General features: G+C 47.8%; 1 protein-coding gene across 4 annotated transcripts in view; it reads right to left on the bottom strand.

The window, feature by feature from the left end:
* Positions 1 to 21,593, bottom strand: part of CAMKK2 (calcium/calmodulin dependent protein kinase kinase 2) — a 53,949-nt gene that overhangs the window by 10,199 nt on the left and 22,157 nt on the right. For 2 of the 4 annotated variants that reach the window (XM_027956490.3, XM_027956492.3), the window contains exons 4-14: positions 21,439 to 21,492; positions 20,681 to 20,732; positions 18,358 to 18,491; positions 16,503 to 16,539; positions 7,779 to 7,800; positions 7,562 to 7,650; positions 6,284 to 6,483; positions 5,582 to 5,635; positions 2,720 to 2,793; positions 2,546 to 2,633; positions 1,320 to 1,448 (exon numbers count right to left, since the gene is read on the bottom strand). In XM_027956490.3, coding sequence (XP_027812291.2) covers positions 1,320 to 1,448; positions 2,546 to 2,633; positions 2,720 to 2,793; positions 5,582 to 5,635; positions 6,284 to 6,483; positions 7,562 to 7,650; positions 7,779 to 7,800; positions 16,503 to 16,539; positions 18,358 to 18,491; positions 20,681 to 20,732; positions 21,439 to 21,492 — 933 coding nt within the window. The remainder of the gene's footprint in view (positions 1 to 1,319; positions 1,449 to 2,545; positions 2,634 to 2,719; positions 2,794 to 5,581; positions 5,636 to 6,283; positions 6,484 to 7,561; positions 7,651 to 7,778; positions 7,801 to 16,502; positions 16,540 to 18,357; positions 18,492 to 20,680; positions 20,733 to 21,438; positions 21,493 to 21,593) is intronic. The other 2 variants (XM_027956491.3, XM_027956493.3) reach the window with 1 other exon arrangement.

Below are 21,593 nucleotides of genomic sequence, written 5' to 3'. Positions count from 1 at the left end.
CCAGGAGGCTCTTTCCAACCCATCACCTGGGCCACATCCCCGCTAGGAGGTTCCCCTCTCAGCCTCTCTGTTACTTGCACATTTACTTATTGGTTCTTTGCCCAACATCTGCACGCACCATCTTGGTTTTATTCACCTCTGTATTTCCCACTCCCACCACAGGGCTGAGACACCACTCAGTGTTCAAGAAGTGTTTCCTGAATAATCAACGCCTATTTCAGACCTCTAGGATCAGACGCCTTCTCCCAAGAATATTCACAACCAGGAACGGAATAACCCACGGCGGGTGCTGGGAGCTCGACCTCAGCTACCTTCCCCACCACGGGCTCAGGACATGGGTGTGGTGGGCGGACGAGAAGGAGTGGGTGGGTGTTCAACAGTGAAGATCATGCAGAGGCCCCTGGTGGGGGAGGAGGATGTGAATAGATCCCCCAGGGCTCAGGTTCTAGAGGGAGAGAGAGAGTGTGTGGGGAAGCAGAGGGCGAGGTGCCAAGCTGGGAGCAAAGGAGCCAGCACTGGGGCTCCTAAGGTCACTCGAGGCTGGACGCAGTATCTGGTCTCCCCACAGAGCCCTGGGCCCTGCCTGCTGGAGCTGGTGCTAACTGAACACACCCAGGACTCCCAAGGTGGCCATGGTGAGGCAGCCCACTCGATTCCTCCTCTAGGACTGTTGCCCAACCCCCAGCCCCCTCCTGGAGTCAGACACCCTCTGGGCACAGCCTTGGCAAGTGGGTGATTCTCTGAGTCTCCAAGGTAATTCTCTAGCTTCATCTTCCTGGATCAGGACCCAAATTTAAGGCCATAAAAGGGGGTCCAGTAGCCCCTGAGCAAACACCCACCTCTAGGAGCTGGGAAGAGTCACCCTGGCAGTTGCCCACACTGCAGAGATGGGACGAGCTAAGCCATCTGCTCTGGGGACAGGAGACCCAGTCAGGGGGTAGCCCCTCTTAAGAGACCTTGGCTCCAGCTCCCCCCAGGCACCTGCCCTGATCCTTCTAAAGCTCCTCCTTCTCCCCTGAACACGCTCTGAAAGCAGGAATTCCACAAGAGGCAGAATAATCCTTAGAGAGGGGCTACCCTGTTTAAGTGACCTGGGTCACAGCTGCAGAGAGAACCCTAGAAGTTGCAGGGGCCACCTGGCCTGCTAGGTGACCAAGGCCCAGGGGCTGGGAGCTGTGGGTGAGGGGCAGACCCGGCCAATCCGTGACTCTCAGGCCCAACACCTGTTCTCAGTTGCCCGCCCGTGTCCTGGTTCGTCCCTGCCAGGCCGCCTGTGGCTCTCTGGCCCTGCTCTTGAGCAGCGGTTCATCCTGCCTTACCACGGTTGCCAGGCTGGGAATGTGTTTGACCGAATTCTCGACCTCCTCTTCGGTCACCTCGACCAGCGTGCAGTTCTCGTCCTCTGATGGCAGCGGCTCCGCCCCATGCCTCGTGACCCAGGGGTGCAGCTTCAACGAAGGACAGGAGGGGTGAGGGGCCGTTGCCACTGGCTCCCAGAGACCCTGCCTGTGAGCAGAGCCAGGGAGGGAACGCGGGAGGGGAGAGCCAGTGGTCTGAGGTCAGGGATGCAAGAGAGCAGGCAAGCCAGGCAGAAGGTGGGGGTGAGCCAGGTGGGAGGAAACATGAAATAGACGGAGGGAGGGAGCCACGAGGCCAGAATGTGAGCCGGACCGGATTCTCCATCTCGCCCCGTGTCTTGGCAGAAGGGCCTGGAATTTGCCATCTGCCTTGCATGGTTGCCCGAGGAGCACCCATCACTCCTCTGCAACTCTCTCTGATGCCTGGAAGGCTCAGCTCAGAGTAGGCAGCATCCTTCCCATTTTACAGAAAGGGAAACTGAGGCTCGGGGTGGCACAGGGAGGCCACTGAGAAGAACACAATCAGGAGGGGACTTTGGCAGAGGTCTGCCCCCCAACTACGTGCCCCTTGGATCCAAGCCTTTATCTGTAACCTTTTGGGCTGCCCCCTCTTCAACTGCTAACTGCTTAGCTGAGGTGCCTAGTTTCTGAAGGAAATCTCTAGATTTCTGAAAGGTCCATGTGTGTGTACATGGCTGCAAGGGATCAGTAGGGATCTTATCTAATGCTGCTCTTGCAACATAGCAGAATTCAGCAGGCCAGGGCCAGAGGTAGATGGTCAAATTGCTCACTAACTTCCTCTCACACCCATTGTATTTTCTCAAAGGGATAGGAAGCGTCAAGGAAAAGACCCCAAGATTTCGGCAGCCACAATGGAGCATACAGAGACTCTGGTCTGGTCTGGGGAGGTGGAGGCCATCAGTTCACGCCAAGTGGAGCGAGTGCTAGTTGCCTGGCTGGTAGCAGATCCCACTTCCATAATCACAGTTAACACAAGTCCCAAATCCTCCCCCACCAGCTTCCAGCATCCCAGAGGCCACAGGGCATGGGAGGGCGGTGGTGCAGAAGAGGGTGTGGTGCTGTAAACAGAGGAATGTGGGGCCTGACTGAGGCAGGGTTGAGCCAAAAATCCCAAGCCGAGGAGATAGGCTGAGCCCCTGGCACATACCCCAAGGGGCAGCAGATACCTTGATCTCTGGCACCACAATCCTCGACTCGGGGTTCTTGTCCAACATGCGCGTGATCAGGTCCTTCAAATCCTTGGCTATGTCAGGCCTGGCGGGAGGAGATACATCAAGGGTGGGAGACGTCACCAAGGGCTCGGAGAAGGTAGCAACTTGCGGTACACGAAGGATACTCACTGATCTGGAAATTCCAGGGCCTGACTCTTGATCTTACTGTGTAAACACATGATCCGCTCGTCCATGAACGGGCACTGCAAAGAGAGGTCAGGGACAGAGCAGCCATCAAGGGCTGGCACAGCTGTCCTTCAAGGGTGGACGGCACTCCACATGGGTCACAGCAGAGAAAGAAACAGCCAGGCAGCCCAGCCCAGGGAGGAAGCAGTTCCCATTCCCCGGAGATCTGAAAGGACCAGGAGTATCTTTCCAGAAGGGTTAGAGCCTTCCTAACTACACTGGCTTTCCTCTATAGCTGTGCGTTAATTTACCTACATAAAATGTTAGTCGCTCAGTCGTGTCTGACTCTTTGCGACCCCATGGACCATAACCCGCCAGGCTCCTGTGTCCATGGAATTCTCCAGGCAAGAATACTGGAGTGGGTAGCCATTCCCTTCTTCAGAGGATCTTCCTGACCTAGGAACTGCACCTGGGGCTCTCCCATTGCAGGCAGATTCTTTACCATGAGTCATCAGGGAAGACCATAAAGCAAAGACCGAAAGCAAACACTCACTTCACCCACCTGCCCTGTGAACATTAATAATACAAAGAACAACACAAAAGACAAAGCAGCAGTAGCTGTGATTGGTGAGGGCTCAGCCTGGGCCAGGCATTGTACTGAGGTTTCTCAGGACCAACATCTCATTTGGCTGTTAACCTCTGCCTAGAATGGGCTTCCCTGGTGGCTCAGAGGTTAAAGCATCTGCCTGCATTGCAGGAGACCTGGGCTCGATCCCTGGGTGGGGAAGATCCCCTGGAAAAGGAAATGGCAATTGCCTGGAGAATCCCATAGACTGAGGAGCCTGGTGGCTACAGTACATGGGGTCGCAAAGAGTCGGACACGACTGAGCGACTTCACTTTCACTTTCTGCCTGGAATGTTCTTCACACCAGTATGTGCATGGCTTGTTTTCTTCCATCATTTAGGTGTCTGATCAAAGCTCAACCTCTCAGGGAGGTCTTCCAGAGCTCCTGTCTAAAATGGACACCCACTCCACCTCCATATGATTTCTCACCATTGCATGTGCCCTCCTGACATTATTCCATATACATTGGGGAGATTTCCCTGGTGGTCAGTGGTTAGGATTCTGTGTTCCCACTGCTAGGGACAAAGGTTCAATCCCTGATTGGGGAACTAAGATCCCACATGCCACATGGTATGGCCAAAACATAAAACCATATGGATTTATTCACTGTTTAATTCCTGCACGGGAATGTCAGCTCCAAGAGGGCATGGATTTTTGTCTGTCTTGCTCACTGCTGACACCCAGTGCCCAAGAACATTCCTGGCACAAAGTAGGGGCTCAATAAATATCTGTTGAATTAATGAATGCTTGAATTATTTCTGCTGATCCTCTCAGAAGCCATAAAAAATAGTAAATACTGGACTTCCGTGGTGGTCCAGTGGTTAAGAATCTGCCTGCTAATGCAGCAGACCCAGGTTCCATACCTGGTCCAAGAAGATCCCACATGCCACAGGGGAACTAAACCTGTGAGTCCCAACTACTGAGCCTGCACTCTAGAGAAGGCGTACTGCAACTACGGAGCCCACGTGACACAGCTGGAGAGAAGCTCCCACTCACCGCAACTAGAGAAAACCTGCGCACAGCAACGAAGACCCCGCGCAGCCAAAAATGAGTAAATAAATAAATACTTTTAAAAACAGTAAATATTATTCTCATTTTACAGGAGAGAGAAAACAGAAGCTCCGAGAGGTGCTATGTCCTAGGAAGCATGAAACTGGGATTTAAGCCTAGACTCTACCCTGAAGCCTGTTCACACACCACCTCCTGGGTGACAAGGCGATCTTCTCACAGGAGGAAGGGCCTGACCCAGGAGGAGCTCAGGGATTGTTTTGGAAAAAGAAACCTTTAAGCGGGGTGCTCAAAAGGCTGCAAAAGGTCACAGAAAGTGACCTTGTCTACTCCTGTCCAAGGAAAATGATGCCATGAGAAACAATAACTTGAGATGTCAGGGTTGCACAGGTGCATCCATGTGACAACTCATCAGAGTACACTTTTAACATCTGTAGATTCCCTGATGTGTACATTTTAGCCCAAAAGATGAAAGCCACAGATAGTGAGCTCTGGCTAATGACTGCACTCTGAAGCATATGTAAGAAGGTATAATTCTTACAACTTGACTACAGGATTGAAAATTTTCTAATCAAACGTTGGGTTGTGGGGAGGAGATTATAAACTTTACTTCTTCACGGGATCAGTTTCTTAAGCTTTTCTCAACAGGAGCATAAGCTCAGGAGAAGGAATAATTCTCATCTTTACTGCTCACATAATCAGTCTGAACTTTAGAATTAAAAATAGAAGCCCCTAAATACGAGTAATATAAAAATAATAAAAGAGCAACAAAATGAAGACAAACAGCACTCCCTAAATCAATAATGCCAAATGTTTTAAATTCCATTCCAATTCTATTCTTCCAACAACAGCTTCCAGGAACACTGTTGAGAAGAACATCAAAGCAGTACCAGGCTCAGAAAGAAAGATTGCAGTTATTGATTAGTGATGCCTATCTCCTGTTTAGAAGTGGAAAGAGGTGCACATTTGCTGTCCTTGACCTAAATTCATCAACTGTATTTACAATTTCTAGAGCCTCTACCAAAACCCTGTTTTAGCAGGTTGTCTTCACAGATATGACTGTTATGTACAGCTATGTATATTTGGGAAGGCATACTTTTCCATATGCAGATCTAACTGTGGAAATAAAATGAAATAACTTTTAAATGAGTAAGTTCTATCTCCCTGCAAGGGTAACTATTAGTCCAAGGGAGCCACCCACAACAGCCAGGACACAGGACACCCCACCTTACCTGGCCAAACACAAAGCAGTACAGTGTCACACCCATGGCCCAAACATCCAGCGCCTGCCAGAAAAAGAGAGCTCAGTGTGAGGGGGCAAGGGGCAGTAAAGGGCATAACCTTCTTTCACCTATCCAGGATCCAATCCTCCAGCTTTCCTTTGGGGAAGCAGCTCTTTTTGACTGCTCAGTCCATGGGAGTTTGAATGGGGCTGTTCCTGCCCATCAAACCCCACATCTCACTGAGCATATGATTCACGCCTGGCCAATGAAAGCAATACTTTCCCCAGGCAGTGTGATTGGCACATGACCCTAAACTGTCCAATCAGAGCAACACTTCGTCAGGCACAGTGATTGGTTAGAGGATGGGCATATGACCCACACTGGGCCAATTACAGCCAATCCTAGGATTTTCGCTTGAGTCCTACAGAAAGAAAAGTGCTCTTTTCCACTGAGGCTTGTAAACTGGTAGAAAGCAGCCCAGAGTCGCTGATGATGTTCACCTGGGGAGGAAACCAATTCAGGAAAACAGCTGAGAGATGGAGAGACAGATTCCTCTTTGAACCTCTGAATCTAGCCAAGCCTGAGGCCAAAAGAACCCCACTCCTCATCCACAAATCACTCTTTAAGCCAGTGAGTTAGATTTTTGCCACTTACAACTGAAAGGACCCTAACACAGGCAGAATTGCACATCTCAGGCAGGTCCAAACCTACCTTCCCAGAGAAGATCTTCCGGGTTTCCGAGAGCGACTCAGGAGCCATGAAGGCCGGGGTGCCCACAGTGTTAGAGAGAAGGGCATCACTACCCTTGAACTCATTGCTCACACCAAAGTCCGCGATCTTGATGTGCCCATCTTCTCCCACCAGCAGGTTGGAAGGTTTGATGTCCCGGTGGATGATCTTCTGGTAGTGTACTGGGGGCAGAATGGAAGAGAGGGGACAGAGAATCCACACAAGGAGCTCCATGTGGCCCACATAGCCCAGAGACACAGGCAGGAGGCCCTCTGTTCTTCCAGGGTCCCAGGCCCTTCCCAGCCTTCCCCTCCCAAACCTGTGAAACACCCTCAGCTCTAAAAGTTAAAGGGAATGTCTAAGCAAGCTGTCCCATCCTCCAAAGTGAGGAGTGAAATACTGACTGCCAATAGTAATAGGTAACCACCTGCCACAGTTTAAGTCATGTGTGCATGGAGAGCTTTTGCTGAGCTTGGCTCCCAGCTAGAAGCCTTAAAACTTGTGACAGTCAAGCATGTTTTCATTTATTAACGCCACCTCACAACCTGTTCACCAAACCAACAATGACTGGAGCAGGTCTGATTTGAAGTGTGAAACACAGCAGGATTGGGACTTGGCTAACGGTTCCTGCCTGGGTGTCCGCCCATGGGCAAGGACAACCCTACGATCTGGAAGACCCAACTGTGTTTCCGGGGTGATAATGATGATGATACTGGTAATAGGAGCAGCAGCTTCCTTTACTGAATGCCCCGTCTGGGCCCTCACCATGTGTTAAGTGCTTCCCATTGACCCCATTTCAGTGTCACAACAATCCTGTGTAGTAACAGGCAAAGGGTATGAGTCAAAATGTTTAACAACCAGTAGCAGAAAGGACACCCTGCCAATCAGAACACTGATGTCCTGGCTGATTTCAGACCTTGTGAGAGAGATTTTATTCCCATTTTACAGATGAGGAACTAAGGTTCCCAGAGGTTAACAAGATCCCAGGATTGCTGGGAATAAGGGGTGATGCTAGGAAATTAACAGTGCCTGGTAGAAAGAACTGGATAAACAGTCACTAACACTATTGCTCTTAGTTTTTCTATGTGGCCAGAAGAAGGGTTTCTGCTTGGAGCGGGTGTCGTCATAGCGCAGGCAATTCTGTTTCCTGCCCACCTCCCTGTGCTCCAGGAGGGAAGTAAGAAACCTTCCACTTTCCATCCACTATCTGGGATAGCTAACCACCCCCTGGGTGAGAGTCCTCCTGTGGGCCCCGCTTACAGTACTCGATGCCTTTGATTAGATCCTGGAAGTAGAAACGGGCCTGGTCTTCAGAGAGTGGTTTGAGGGTGGGCACTTCCATCACAGGCCTGAAAGGTCAACACGCACATGAAAAGCAAACCAGACATACCAGCCTTTGCCCCCTCCCACCACCTCATTCAGCTTTGCAGCTCAAGAAGCTTCGGGCCTCATACCTGCTGGGAATGGGGACACTCACCCTTGGTTGACCAGTTCAAACACTGTAGGATAGAGAAGGGGGTGAATGGTTACATTGGGAAAATGGAAATCCATCTTCCTCCCCTCCTCCCCAGCTCCCAACCACCCCTAGAAACACTAAGAAGCACTGAAACTAACACGGGGGGTGGGAGGGGAACAGTCCACTGAACCAAAACCACAGAAGGTTCTGCTTTTCTCAGTTCCCAACAGGAGGCTAGGGGTCAGAGATTTCTGATGTCCCTGGGACCCCAGGCTGGCTATACATCTGGTCCTCAAAACAGCTGAGGACCCTCTGCCAGAGGAGACAAAGCAGGGAGACTGGCACAGGTGGGGACAGCCTCTCACTGTCTTCTCATACCTAGGTGGGAGGGGGTGGGAGGGGAGTCCCAGGGATACGACTGATGCTAAACTATGTCCTGTCACTCATCCATGTCCTGAGCCAAAGACCTGCCAAAGAACAGGTCTAAGGGGAAGCAACCCAAATGTGGATTTACGTGGACACAAAAGCAGCAGCCCTAGGGGTCTTCTGAACCCTAGCAAAGTTTCAGTTTAAGAAACAGCAAGAACAAATGTCAATGATCCCTCTCACATTTTCCAAGCTGCTAGGCTGTGTCAGGCTACGTAAACCAAAAATTGTCAGATAATGTTCCAGTTCTTTAGCACTCTGTGTCAGCTGGCGCTCCAACCTGTGACTTCGAATCAAATCAAGACTTGGAGCTAGAGGTGGGGATGGTGATCTCTCTGCCACCTCAAAGGCCAGCTGATTCTGTTCCTCCTAAACAGGGCCTTTCTTGACTCACTGCCTACTATTGTGTATGTGGGATCCCCCACCCCACCATCAAGTATTAGATACACTACGTTCAGGGAATGCACAGGGTTTTTGTTGTCGGAGAGGGGCGGTATTTTTTGCATTTCTAAAAGTTGAGGTGAAATTTCAGAATATACAACTATTCTAACGTGCATGATTTAGTGGTATCTAGCAGTCTACTGCCTCCAGGGCAAGCATCGCCTCTATCTAATTCCAGCACATTTTCAGTCCCCTGAAAAGAAACCCTGTGCCCACTAGTAGTCACTCCCCACACCCCGTCCCACAGCCCCTGGCAACCACTAATCTGCTTTCTGTTTCTATAGATTTGCCTATTCTGGACATGTCATATACCTTGACTCATACAATATGTGACCCCTGGTAACATGCTTTTTCACTTAGCATGTTTTCAGAATTCATCCACATTGTAGCATGTATCAGTACTTTCCTCCTTTTAGTGGCTGTATAATATTCCATAGTATGGCTATGCTACATTTTGTTTACCTATTCATGAGCTGATGAACATTTGGGTTATTTCCACATTTTGGCTATTATGAATAATGCTGCTACGAACATTCATGCACAAGCATTCCTGCACAAGTGTTTATGTGCGGCTGTTTTCAATTCTTTGGGGGTACCTAGGAGCAGAATTGCCAAGTCATGTGGCATAGTTATTTTAATTTTGTTCTGCTTGAACAGATATAACTGGGACTATGAAGCTGTACTTTAGGAAATGAAAAAAACAGCACAGTGGATTTCAAAGTCCCATGGAGGATGGTTTTCGAGTTTTCTGTTTTCTAGAAGCACACACTGGAGCTTCTTATGGACGAAAGGTGTTTCAAAGCTGTCCAAGGGCTGAGATGGCCAAGGGGAAAGAACCAGCTCCTCAGACAAAAAGAAGGCTTAAAGGTTCAGATCAGAAAAGGAACTTAACTCCCCCAGGGCCCCACCCTGTTTTCAGGTTCATCAACCGGCAATGGCCAAACCCGAGTTAGGGCAAATCTGCTGTGGCTTCAGGCTGTGGTTAGAAGCAAAGGCAATGGCTCTGAAGGTAAGTCTCCTACCAAGAGGAGCTCTGGGCCCCTCAGCTCCTGCTTTCCCACCTTGCAAACTTAACTTTCAAGAGCTGCTTCATGAATTTCAATGCTTCCTCCCAAGCACCAAAAGTCGGTTGGCATGAGGGAAGCTGGCCTGTTGAAACAGGTGTATTTTCAAGTCGCTCACAGTTTAACCCCTCCTGGGCCTGAGTGGCAGGTGAGAAGTTTTTAACCCCAAGAAATACTGATCATGTTCTCTACCCTTTGAGAGTCAGGCCTGCAGGTGCAGAACCCTTGCCGATATCTGCTAACTGGCTTCACACGCTGCCCACTCTGTCCTAGCCACACACAGCTATGGCTGGAAATGAAAAACTAAAGTATTGGGATTGTTTCAAAATCACTGGAATCAACACACCAAAACCACACGGTTCCTTCCCACTTTGCCACCTCAAGAAGTGAAAAACTGTCCATGAAGCTGCCTGGTCCAAATGGCTTATGCAACTCCTCTTTGAAGTTTGAGTCATGTTCTTTACATACTCATTCAACTCCTCAGCTCAGTACCCTCCAAGGTGGACATGCTTGGCAGTCCAGTGGTTAAGAATCAGCCATGCAGTGCAGGGGATGAGGGTTCAATCCCCGGTCAGGGAACTAAGATCCCACATGCTGTGAAGCAACTAAACCCAGGTACCACAACTAGAGAAGCCTGCACGCCAAAACTAAGACCCATCACAGCCAAATAAATAAATATTAAAAAGAAAAAAAAGTCCTCCAAGGGCCCCCTTCTCTCTCAAAGTAAAAGGCAAAGTCTTACAATGATGTGAAATGCCCTCTGCCATCTGGTTCCCAGGGTCCTGCACAGGTCTCACCTCCGTGAGGCATCCCAGGAGCCACTGTTTCCCAAGCCTCCAACCTGAAACTCCTGATTCCCCTGACCCTGCTCAGGTTAGCTTTTGTTCATGGTTCTGTCACCTTCAAGCTTCCCTGGTGGCTCAGCTCAGTAAAGAATCTGCCTGCAATGTGGAAGACCTGGGTTCAATCCCTGGGTTGGGAAGATCCCCTGGAGAAGGGAATGGCTACCCACTCCAGTATTCTGGCCTGGAGAATCCCATGGACTCTACAGTCCATGGGGTCACAAACAGTCGGACACGACTAAATAACTAAACACAGAGCACAGCTGTCACCTCTGAACCCTACGCCTAGTAATACTTAGGTGGAGTGTATCCATCTGCCCCCATCAGAGCACTAAAATGCCCTGAGGGTGTAGGGCCCGGGCTTGAGTTTCATTCCCGGAAGGGCTTAGATCAGTTCAGTTCAGTTCAGTCGCTCAGTCGTGTCCGACTCTTTGTGACCCCATAAGTCGCAGCACGCCAGGCCTCCCTGTCTATCCCCAACTCCCAGAGTTCACTCAGACTCATGTCCATCGAGTCAGTGATGCCATCCAGCCATCTCATCCTCTGTCGTCCCCTTCTCCTCCTGCCCCCAATCCCTCCCAGCATCAGAGTCTCATCCAATGAATCAACTCTTCGCATGAGGTAGCCAAAGTACTGCAGTTTCAGCTTTAGCATCATTCCTTCCGAAGAAATCCCAGGGCTGATCTCCTTCAGAATGGACTGGTTGGATCTCCTTGCAGTCCAAGGGACTCTCAAGAGTCTTCTCCAACACCACAGTTCAAATGCATCAATTCTTCGGCGCTCAGCTTTCTTCACAGTCCAACTCTCACATCCATACATGACTACTGGAAAAACCATAGCCTTGACTAGACGGACCTTAGTTGGCAAAGTAATGTCTCTGCTTTTTAATATACTATCTAGGTTGGTCATAATTTTTCTTCCAAGGTAGTAAGCGTCTTTTAATTTCATGGCTGCAGTCATCATCTGCAGTGATTTTGGAGTCCCCAAAAATAAAGTCTGACACTGTTTCCACTGTTTCTCCATCTATTTCCCATGAAGTGATGGGACCAGATGCCATGATCTTCATTTTCTGAATGTTTTCTGAAAGTTTAAGCCAACTTTCTCACTCTCCATTTTCACTTTCATCAAGAGGCTTTTTAGTTTTCCTCTTCATTTTCTGCCATAATGGTAGTGTCATCTGCATATCTGAGGTTATTGATATTTCTCCCGGCAATCTTGATTCCAGCTTGTGCTTCTTCCAGTCCAGCGTTTCTCATGATGTACTCTGCATAGAAGTTAAATAAGCAGGGTGACAATATACAGCCTTGACATACTCCTTTTCCTATTTGGAACCAGTCTGTAGTTCCATGTCCAGTTCTAACTGTTGCTTTCTGACCTGCATATAGGTTTCTCAAGAGGCAGGTCTGGTGGTCTGGTATTCCCATCTCTTTCAGAATTTTCCACAGTTCATTGTGATCCACACAGTCAAAGGCTTTGGCAGAGTCAATAAAGCAGAAATAGATATTTTTCTGGAATCCTCTTGCTTTTTCCATGATCCAGCGGATGTTGGCAATTTGATCTCTGGTTCCTCTGCCTTTTCTAAAACCAGCTTGAACATCTGGAAGTTCACGGTTCACGTATTGCTGAAGCCTGGCTTGGAGAATTTTGAGCATTACTTTACTAGCGTGTGAGATGAGTGCAACTGTGAGGTAGTTTGAGCATTCTTTGGCATTGCCTTTCTTTGGGATTGGAATGAAAACTGACCTTTTCCAGTTCTGTGGCCACTGCTGAGTTTTCCAAATTTGCTGGCAGATTGAGTGCAGCACTTTCACAGCATCATCTTTCAGGATCTGAAATAGCTCAACTGGAATTCCATCACCTCCACTAGCTTTGTTCGTAGTGATGCTTTCTAAGGCCCACTTGACTTCACGTTCCAGGATGTCTGGGTCTAGGTGAGTGCTCACACCATCGTGATTATCTTGGTCACGAAGATCTTTTTTGTACAGTTCTTCTGTGTATTCCTGCCACCTCTTCTTAATAACTTTTGCTTCTGTTAGGTCCATACCATTTCTGTCCTTTATTGAGCCCATCTTTGCATGAAATGTTCCCTTGGTATCTCTGATTTTCTTGAATAGATCTCTAGTCTTTCCCATTCTATTGTTTTCCTGTATTTCTTTGCATTGATTGCTGAGGAAGGCTTTCTTATCCCTCCTTGCTATTCTTTGGAACTCTGCATTCAAATGGGTATATCTTTCCTTTTCTCCTTTGCTTTTCACTTCTCTACTTTTCACAGCTATTTGTAAGGCCTCCTCAGACAGCCATTTTGCTTTTTTGCATTTCTTCTTCTTGGGGATGGTCTTGATCCCTGTCTCCTGTACAGTATCACGAACCTCCGTCCATAGTTCATCAGGCACTCTATCTATCAGATCTAGGCCCTTAAATCTATTTCTCACTTCCACTGTATAATCATAAGGGATTTGATTTAGGTCATACCTGAATGGTCTAGCAGTTTTCCCTACTTTCTTCAAGTCTGAATTTGGCAATAAGGAGGAGCTACCCCATGTCCGAGGTCAGGGGCAAAAGCCGGGAGGACCCCATGCCCGAGGGGCGGCAGCCAAGAGGAGTTAGCTCATGTCCGAGGTCAGGGGCAGCAGCCGAGAGTGCCAGGCTGCGACGGTGCAGGAACAGCCGAGAGGAGCTACCCCAAGTGCGAGGTCAGGGGTGGCAGCCGAGAGGAGCTACCACCCCCCAAGGGGCTAGATCAGGGCCTGACAAACTGTGACATTTGTTGAATGGACAACCCACCTCCTCAAAAACAGCTCAAAGCCATTCAGAGTCAGGTCCGGGGCCTCAGGTGAGCGAACAATGCTGGGGATGCCATTCTGGGCCCCAAATGACCTTTTATAGTTTGTGCTTTCTTCTGTGTTCCCCCAAACTTCAGTCATTTGCCTACCATGGTTATAACCTGGCTATATCTATATACTATGTAAACTATCATTTATTTCACACTTTTAAACTGATTTAGTATGAAAACTTTTAGTCTTATCTCAGGTAATAAAATCCATGAAATCCTGAGTTTAGTGTGCTGGTTATAGTTCTTCTTATACAAATGGTAAAATAAGTCTAAAAAATGTTTTAAATGGTTGTCCATATACCACCTAAAATGATCTCATATATTTATTTTTTTCATATCATCTTTCTTTTTAAATTGTATTTATTTTTGTCTGTGTTGGGTCTTCACTGCTGCACGTGGCTTTCTCTAGTCGCAGCAAGCGGGGGCTACTCCTTGTTGCAATGCATAGGCTTCTCATTGTGGTGGCTTCTTTTGTTACAACGCATGGGCTCTAGAGCACAAGCTCAGTAGTTGGGGCACATGGGCTTAGGTGTCCTGCAGCATGTGGACATTCCCAGAGCCAGGGATCAAACCCGGGTTCCCTGTATCAACAGGCATTTTCATTACCAATGGACCATCAGGGAAGTTCCTGTCTCATATATTTAAAGTGGTGCAGGTACCACATTAAGAAATTGTGACTCTGTGATATTCGTATTTTTATATGAATGTTTCACAATTTTTTAAAGTTTTCATTTCTGACAGTATTTATTGTGTACTTCTAAAATGTTTCTAAAGGAAGGTTTTTAAAGTTCTAAAATTTGAGGACGACCTACCCACTAGATGCTCCTAAGGAATTGGCATTAACTTTTCAGGTGCAATAATGGTATTGTGGTATTGTGAGGGCTGCCCAGATGGCGCGAGAGGTAAAGAACCACCTGCCAATGCAGGAGACATAAGAGACGTGGGTTCAACCCCTGGGTTGGGAAGATCCTCTGGAGGAAGGCATGATAATCCACTCAAGTATTCTTGCCTGGAGAATCCCATGGACAGAGGAGCCTGGCAGACTACAGTCCATGGTGGTGATGGTTTAGTCGCTAAGCCATGTCCAACTCTTGCAACACGCCATGGACGTAGCCCACCAGGCTCCTCCTAGGATTTTCTAGGCAAGAATACTAGAATGGGTTGCCATTTCCTTCTCCAGGGGATCTTCCCAACCCAGGGATCGAACTCAGGTCTCCTGCATTGCAGGCAGATTCTTTACTGACTGAACTACTAGGGAAGCCCCTACAGCCCATAGGGTGGCAAAGGGTCAGACACGACTGAAGTGACTAGGAGATGCAGGCTAAAGTTTTTAGGAACTAATGTGTCAGGATGTCTGCTACTTTACTTTTGGATGGTTCAGAAAACAAAAGAGAAATGGATGGGTGGGTGGCTAAACTGATAAAGCAAATATGACAGAAAGTTACTAACTATTGAATCTGGGTGATAGGTAAACAGGCATTCCCTGTACTCTTCTTCCAGCTTTAACATTTTTCATAGTAAAACCTGGGTGAGGGAACTTCCCGCATAGTCCAGTGGCTAAGATTCTGAGCTCCCAATGGAGGGGGCCCAGATTCAACCCTATGGTCAGGGGAACTAGATTCCACTTGCCACAACTAAGACCCAGCACAGCCAAATTTAAAAAACAAACAAACAAAAAATACTTGGGTGAGGGCAAGAGAAATAAAATGTCCTAAGCAACAACAGCATCCTTGGAATGAAACCATAGCAACTACTTTAGGGGAAACTGAGCTCTCAGCTCCAGTTCCAACCCAGACCCATTACTTTATGATTCATCCATCACTCCCTGTGCAGCAAAGGATCGTGCTGTGCTCATCCAGCAGACATCTGGATTCCGGGCTGGGCTTGGCCCTGCCCACACCACTACCCCTCCTGGCTGTCATCTGTACCCACTTGAAATACACAAGTTTGTCTGAATGCCTCCCCCAGCCACACATCACCGGGACATGTGGCCTGTTGATCATGCCTTCCTGGGCCTGATAGTCTGCTTTGCATTAGTCCTGTTCTTCCTTCCCTCATCAGCGCTTATACTGAGAACTGAGCGCTGTCCTGTGTCCCTATCATTTTTTAAAAATGAGGTCTCTGAGGATATACCTGAGTCCTTCCAGGTCAGTGTGCAGGACCCTTCAACAGCCCCTCAAGGCTCCAAATGCCCCACCATGGCTACCCACCCCCACCCTAGGCCCTCCATCCTCACCTTCCCTCCCTACCTGGTTTTCTCTCCTGCAGCCACATTTTTTAAACTCTAAGCTCTCACCAGCCCTGGGGCCTTTGACCTGCTATTTCCTCTACCTGGAATGCTCTTCCCCAGATTTAACAGGGCTGAGTCCTTGACGTTCAGGTGCTAAATGCTCACCTCCTATCTGCAGTGGCCCCTCCATCTCTCTCTCACATCACCCTGTTTAATCTTCTTCAGAGCATCAGTCTGAAGTTGATCATCTGCTTTATTTACAGTTATCTCTGGGTATTCACAGGGAATTGGTTCCAGGAACCCTGTAGATACCAAAATCCACAGCTGCTCAAGTCCCTTATGTAAAATGGTGTAGTAGTTTCATATAACCTACACACATCCTCCCCTATACTTTAAATGATCTCTGGATTACTTTATAATACCTAATACAATGTAAATACTATGTAAATAGTTGCCAGTCCATGCCAAATTCAAGCTTTACTTTTGGAACATTTTGGAATTTTTTCTTTGTATTATTTTTGCTCCACAGGTGGTTGAATCTGCAGATGCAGAACCTGCAGACACAGAAGGCCAACTATAGTTGTTGACGGGCTGTTTCCCCTGATCAGAACACCAGCTTCATCTTTCTTACTCATCATTGCATCCTTAGTGCCTAGAACGGTACCCAGCACACAGTAGGCACTCAACAGATATCAGAAGATGGATGAACAGGACACCCAGATAAAGTCTCAGCAAGAACTCCTTTCCACCTCCTGCTTTAAACCTCGGGTGCAGCCTTCTGTGAGGGGCCCCACCGGAGCAGGAAAGGGTGGGAGATGCCAGGTGCAGAGGCTGGATGGAGAGTACCCCTGGGCTTTGGGCAGGTGTAGCTGCCCGATCAAGGGTGGCAGAAGGCAAGGGCTCTCTTACCCATGTACAGATGGTCCTCATTGGGGTCATCCAAGACCTGTTGGCACAGCCGCATGGAACAGGCCGGAGATGAGGAGCAGGGGAGAGGAAGAGAGAGAAAAGACATGAGCAGGGAGGAAGCAGCAGCCACATGACTGCACTTGCCAACGGGAGGGCTGTGCTTTCCACTGTTTTTCCCAGTTAAGATGAAGGGCACAGGAATGTGTGATCCAAATGGCCATCTGGAAAATAAGCGCTTTCTAGCCCAATCTACAAGGGTCCAAAGCACCCAGAAAGGAGGTTACATAAGGTGAGGGGGCAGATTCCTCCCCTGGAAAATGTCTCAGCTTGAATAAGAATCCCACTTGTCTCCTAGGAGACAATGGATCGGCTGTCAGAATTGTCAAAATTCAAATTCTGTCCCCAACCCCCTGCCCCAGCAGGAAATGATGTCCTCTTGCCTGGAACTGCTGCAGTGCCTTCTTTCTCTCTTTCACAGCCTTCCTGTTTTCACTTTATCATAATTTCTATCTTCCTCTCTTCAAAGGGTAGGCACCAGGTTGCATCCACCTCGGCTGCCTCCATGGTGCCCTGTACACGACTAGGGACCTAGTAGATCCTTAGGGAATGTCTGACGAGTGAATGAACAAGCAAGCTGTCAAAGGGCCTTGTTGGGAGCCCACACACCACAAGGCATGAAGGAGAAGGGAGATCCCACCAGGACCCGACACACACACCAACCAAGCGCCCTTGGGTTTTCTCTAGGACGGCAACTCAAGCATCCATGGGTTGAAATTGTGAGAGTTCTTGTGACAGATGGAGATGGCCTGCAACTGCCATCTCTCCTTTTGGGAAGAACCAAAGGCAGGCTCCTGGGCTAGACTGATCCTCCCGCCTCTTGACACATCATACTCAACTTCCCCAGTCACCCAAGAGTCACAGGACAAGAACCCTGAGAAAGGGATGCACCCGAGGCAGAGGCCCAGGACAGCCAACCTGGAACCCCTAAGCCCTGCCCTTCCAGGAAAAGTCAGACCCAGGCACTTGCCTATCTAGAGTTCTGTTATTTTTCTTTTTAAGAAAATCACATTAATGTATAGGATTATTGTTGATTTTAAATGAATTAAAAAATAATTTTTAGCTTCTCAATTTTAAATCCTAATTGATAAATATTAATAAATATAACCCCCATAAGCAAAAGGTTTTGCAATCTTCAATTATTTTTAAGAGCATGGGGTGGGAGGGAGGTTCAAGAGGGTGGGGACTTTATATTCATGGTTGATTCACACTGTTGTATGGCACAAATCAATACAACATTGTAAAGCAATTCAGTTCAGTCACTCAGTCATGTTCGACTCTGTGACCTCATGGACTAAAGCAACCATCTTCCAATTAAAAATAAATTTTTTTAAAAATGCTTCAAAAAAAGAGCATAAGAGGGTCTGGAGACCAATAAGCATGAGAAATGCTGATATAGAGCAGTTTTATAAGTAAAGTTTTATCAAAACATAGCCAGGCGCATTTGTTTACAGGCAAATGGCTGCTTTTATGCTACAACTATACACATTTGTGTAGTAGAAAAAGAACTAGTTCCAAAAAGACAAACAGGTAAAGGGCAAGCCTCAGTACTCCTCTGAGCCTCAATTCCTTCATCTATAAAGTGGGAGTAATAAATAGTCTGAAAAAGGGGTGAGAATTACATGCAATGACAGGGTGAAGGAGCCTGGAGAAGTAACCACCACTCAGCCCTGTAACAGGCTGCTGGAGGTGACATGGCTCTCCCTGGGAACCAATGGTGTCGCACTTTGGTAATCACAGAGCCGAGGCTGGACCATCCCCATTCCTCCCTCCCTCCTCCGTGTCCCCCTCATCTCACCTCTACCAGCTTCACTACGTTAGGGTGGTCCAGCTTCTTGAGGATGGCAATTTCCTGGTACACCTGCTCAATTGGGCCCCTGGGCTGGATGCAGCCCCCAGGGGCTGGTCGGGTACCTCGAGGAGGGGGGCGACCTGGAGGAAACATGAACCATCCCAGAGTCAGGACAAAGAGACTCTCCTCTGCAGAGGGGACTGTAAGCAGGACAATTTATGGGGGGGTGGTGCCTCAGAAAGACTGGAGTGGCTGATGCCACCAGGGGCTTTAATCAGCCTTCTTTTCATTTGTCTTCTCTGATGCTGGAAATTAATGAGGCTGGAGACCCAGTTCCCTTGCCCAGCCTTCTGTTAATGCTCTTCTTCCTGTCCCATGCTCTAGGTCACAGTGAGCATCAAAAGTTCACTGAGGTACAAGGAAAAGAAGTCTGGGGTCTAGTGGAGCAATCTCAACATTCCCTCTCTGGGGCTCGGTATTCCCACTCCATGAGAAGGACAAAAATATTATTCCTTGCCTCCACAACTCATGTGGAAATAGAGGAGATAAATAAGTCAGGGATAGGAAAAGAAGTAATAACTGATGAGAGGAAAAAAAAGAACTTGCTTGGCCCAGTAGTGACTGACATTCAGAAGGTCACAATGACGGAAAGGTCCACAGTGAACACACTTATACTGCATATTACATGTAGGTGAAAAGTGAAAGTGAAAGTTGCTCAGTTGTCCAACTCTTTGCAACCCCATGGACTACAGAGTCCATGGAATTCTCCAGGCCAGAATACTAGAGTGGGTAACCCTTCTCTTCTTCAGGGGATCTTCCCAACCCAGGGCTCAAACCCAGGTCTCCCACATTGCAGGTGGATCCTTTTCCAGCTGAGCTACCAGGGAAGCCCTATTCCATGTAAGTAAGGATCTAAATGTGACTAACAGAACCGAATGTAGATGTGTCAGCCTTGGAAAGTAAAAGCCGAGGTGCAGGTATCAGAAGTGGGATGTGGAGCAAGGAAAGGCAAGTTCAAAGGAAAGAAACCTGCTGCACCTGCTGGAACAAGAAGGAAAGTGACAATGGCAGTGACAACAGGGAGCTGAACATCCTGGTATCACCTCATTGCCCAGCTGGGGAAAGGGAGGAGAAAGGACTGGTTTAAGCTGTCCTCAGAGGAAGTCAGAAGTAAATGTCAGAAATTACTAAATCAGGAAATAATAACATAAGGATATTATCTGGCTCAGAGTTCAGATAAGCAGGATCAGGGTCCTGGTAGTGATAGGGTGGGGTTGGGGGAAGTTACATTTATCTATTTTCTCTTTTTGGCTCAAGCGGATATATTGCTCAGCTCCACTTGCAGGGAGCTTATGCTGGAGCTGCCTCTGATATGCTCACCTACACCCGATCACATGCAGTAATTACCAGCTCCTAAAAGAGCTGAAAGTGGTGGGTGGGGAGCCTATAGAGAGAGGGAGGAGTACAGCAAGAAATCTGTGACCTCCATTATACATCCTTCTGTTCTTTCGCATGTTGTAGATACAACTGAAATACCTTATGGTAATTAAATTTTGTAAATTGAGCGTTTTAAAATGTGTAATGCAATGCTTTTCAGTACGTTCACAAGGTTCTGCAACCTGAACATTTTCAATGGCCCCACCTCAAAAAAAACACAAACAAACCATACCTATCATCAGTCATACCCAACTCCCTCTTAACCCCAGGTTCTAGAAATCACTAATCTGCTTTCTGTCTCTGGATTTACCTATTCTGGACATTTCATGTAAGTGGAATCATACAATATATGGCCTTTTGTGTCTGGCTTCTTTCATTTAGTATGTTTTCAAAGTTACCTGTGTTGAGGTACATATCAGAATTTCATCCCTTTTTACGGCTGAGTAATACTCCATTGGCCAGACAGACCACCTTTTGTTTTCTCATTCATCTGGTGACAGACATTTGGGATTGCTTGTACATTTTGGCTATTTTGAATCACACTGCTATAAGCCTTCATGTATGAGCTTGTGTGATTGTGTGTTTTCAGTTCTCTTGGGTATATGTGCCCAAGAGTAGAATTGTTGGGTCATATGGTAATAGTTCGTTTAACTTCCTGAGGAACCACCAGGCTATTTTCCTCTAACGGATTTTTTTTTTTTTTTACTTGATACCTATATTCCTTTCATAAACATTTTTACAAGAAAATGAACTTTTAAAAACCTCAGCCGGAGGTCCAGTACTAGCTTTGGGGAATCCACCCAGGGCACACTCTACAGGGCACACCATTCAGTGAGTCTTCCCTGTCTTGCCCCAGCCTCTGCACCTAAAAACAAAGGCCCGACAAACTCACGTGGAAAGCCCGCCTGTCGGATCAGTTTCTTTTTGGACAGCACCTTCATTGCCTGTGGGAGAAAAGACCCCGCATCCTGATTAAAATGGAGAGGAAGATGGAGGGAGAGTTCCTTCCACTCCTGAGCCTGCCCAAGCTCTCGGCACACCAGCAGCCTTGGGACCATGTAGTGAGCACCTTGCCATTGGAATGGGTCAACTCCATGGGTTATGTGGAGGCTGGACTCTCGGGATCCCTCCAGCCTAGAGGGTACTTCTAAGGTTCCAGATCGGCTCTCCCAGCTGGGGGACCACAAGCCCTGGGATTGGCTACCACTGAATCAAGACAAGAGTGAGCTGGCGTGATGGGCAAGGGATATTTCACATGTGGAGAAACTGATGCTCAGCATTTAGGTCATTTGCCCAAGGACACAACTGGCACATGGGAAAATCAGGATATGAACTACTGGACCAATTCCAAAGCCTCAGAAACGAGGGCAATTTATCTCACGACCACTTAGTTCTTGGTGCTATGGAGGATGTAGAAAGGGCAGCCCAGAGAAAGGATATGAGATATTTGCTGGATTTATTCACTCAATCTTCCTGAGCCAATCGCTTCACCTCCCCACTTCCCCACTTCCTTCCTAATGCACAAAATAAACATGACCTAAGAATAAAATGAGACAACAGCTAAGAAAACCTTCCAGGAAACCAAGTTCTGGATAGGAGGCCTTTTCTCTGGACAAGGAAGAGGGCAGGGAGGAGGATGTGGGTACTCACGTAGTAGGTATTGTCATTTTCATTGTAGGCCAACTTGACCACGCCATACGAGCCCTGGAGAAAGGGAGATGCCCGTGACACAGTATCTAGAAATTATGATCCACAAAATCAGGACCCTAATACAGAGGTGACAAAGTGGTAGCCTGTTGACAAAA

This window comes from Ovis aries, chromosome 17 (assembly GCF_016772045.2).
Source record: "Ovis aries strain OAR_USU_Benz2616 breed Rambouillet chromosome 17, ARS-UI_Ramb_v3.0, whole genome shotgun sequence".
Lineage (NCBI taxonomy): Eukaryota > Metazoa > Chordata > Mammalia > Artiodactyla > Bovidae > Ovis > Ovis aries.
The sequence above is the reverse complement of the archived record's forward strand: the minus strand, read 5'-3'. Positions and strand labels throughout refer to the sequence as shown.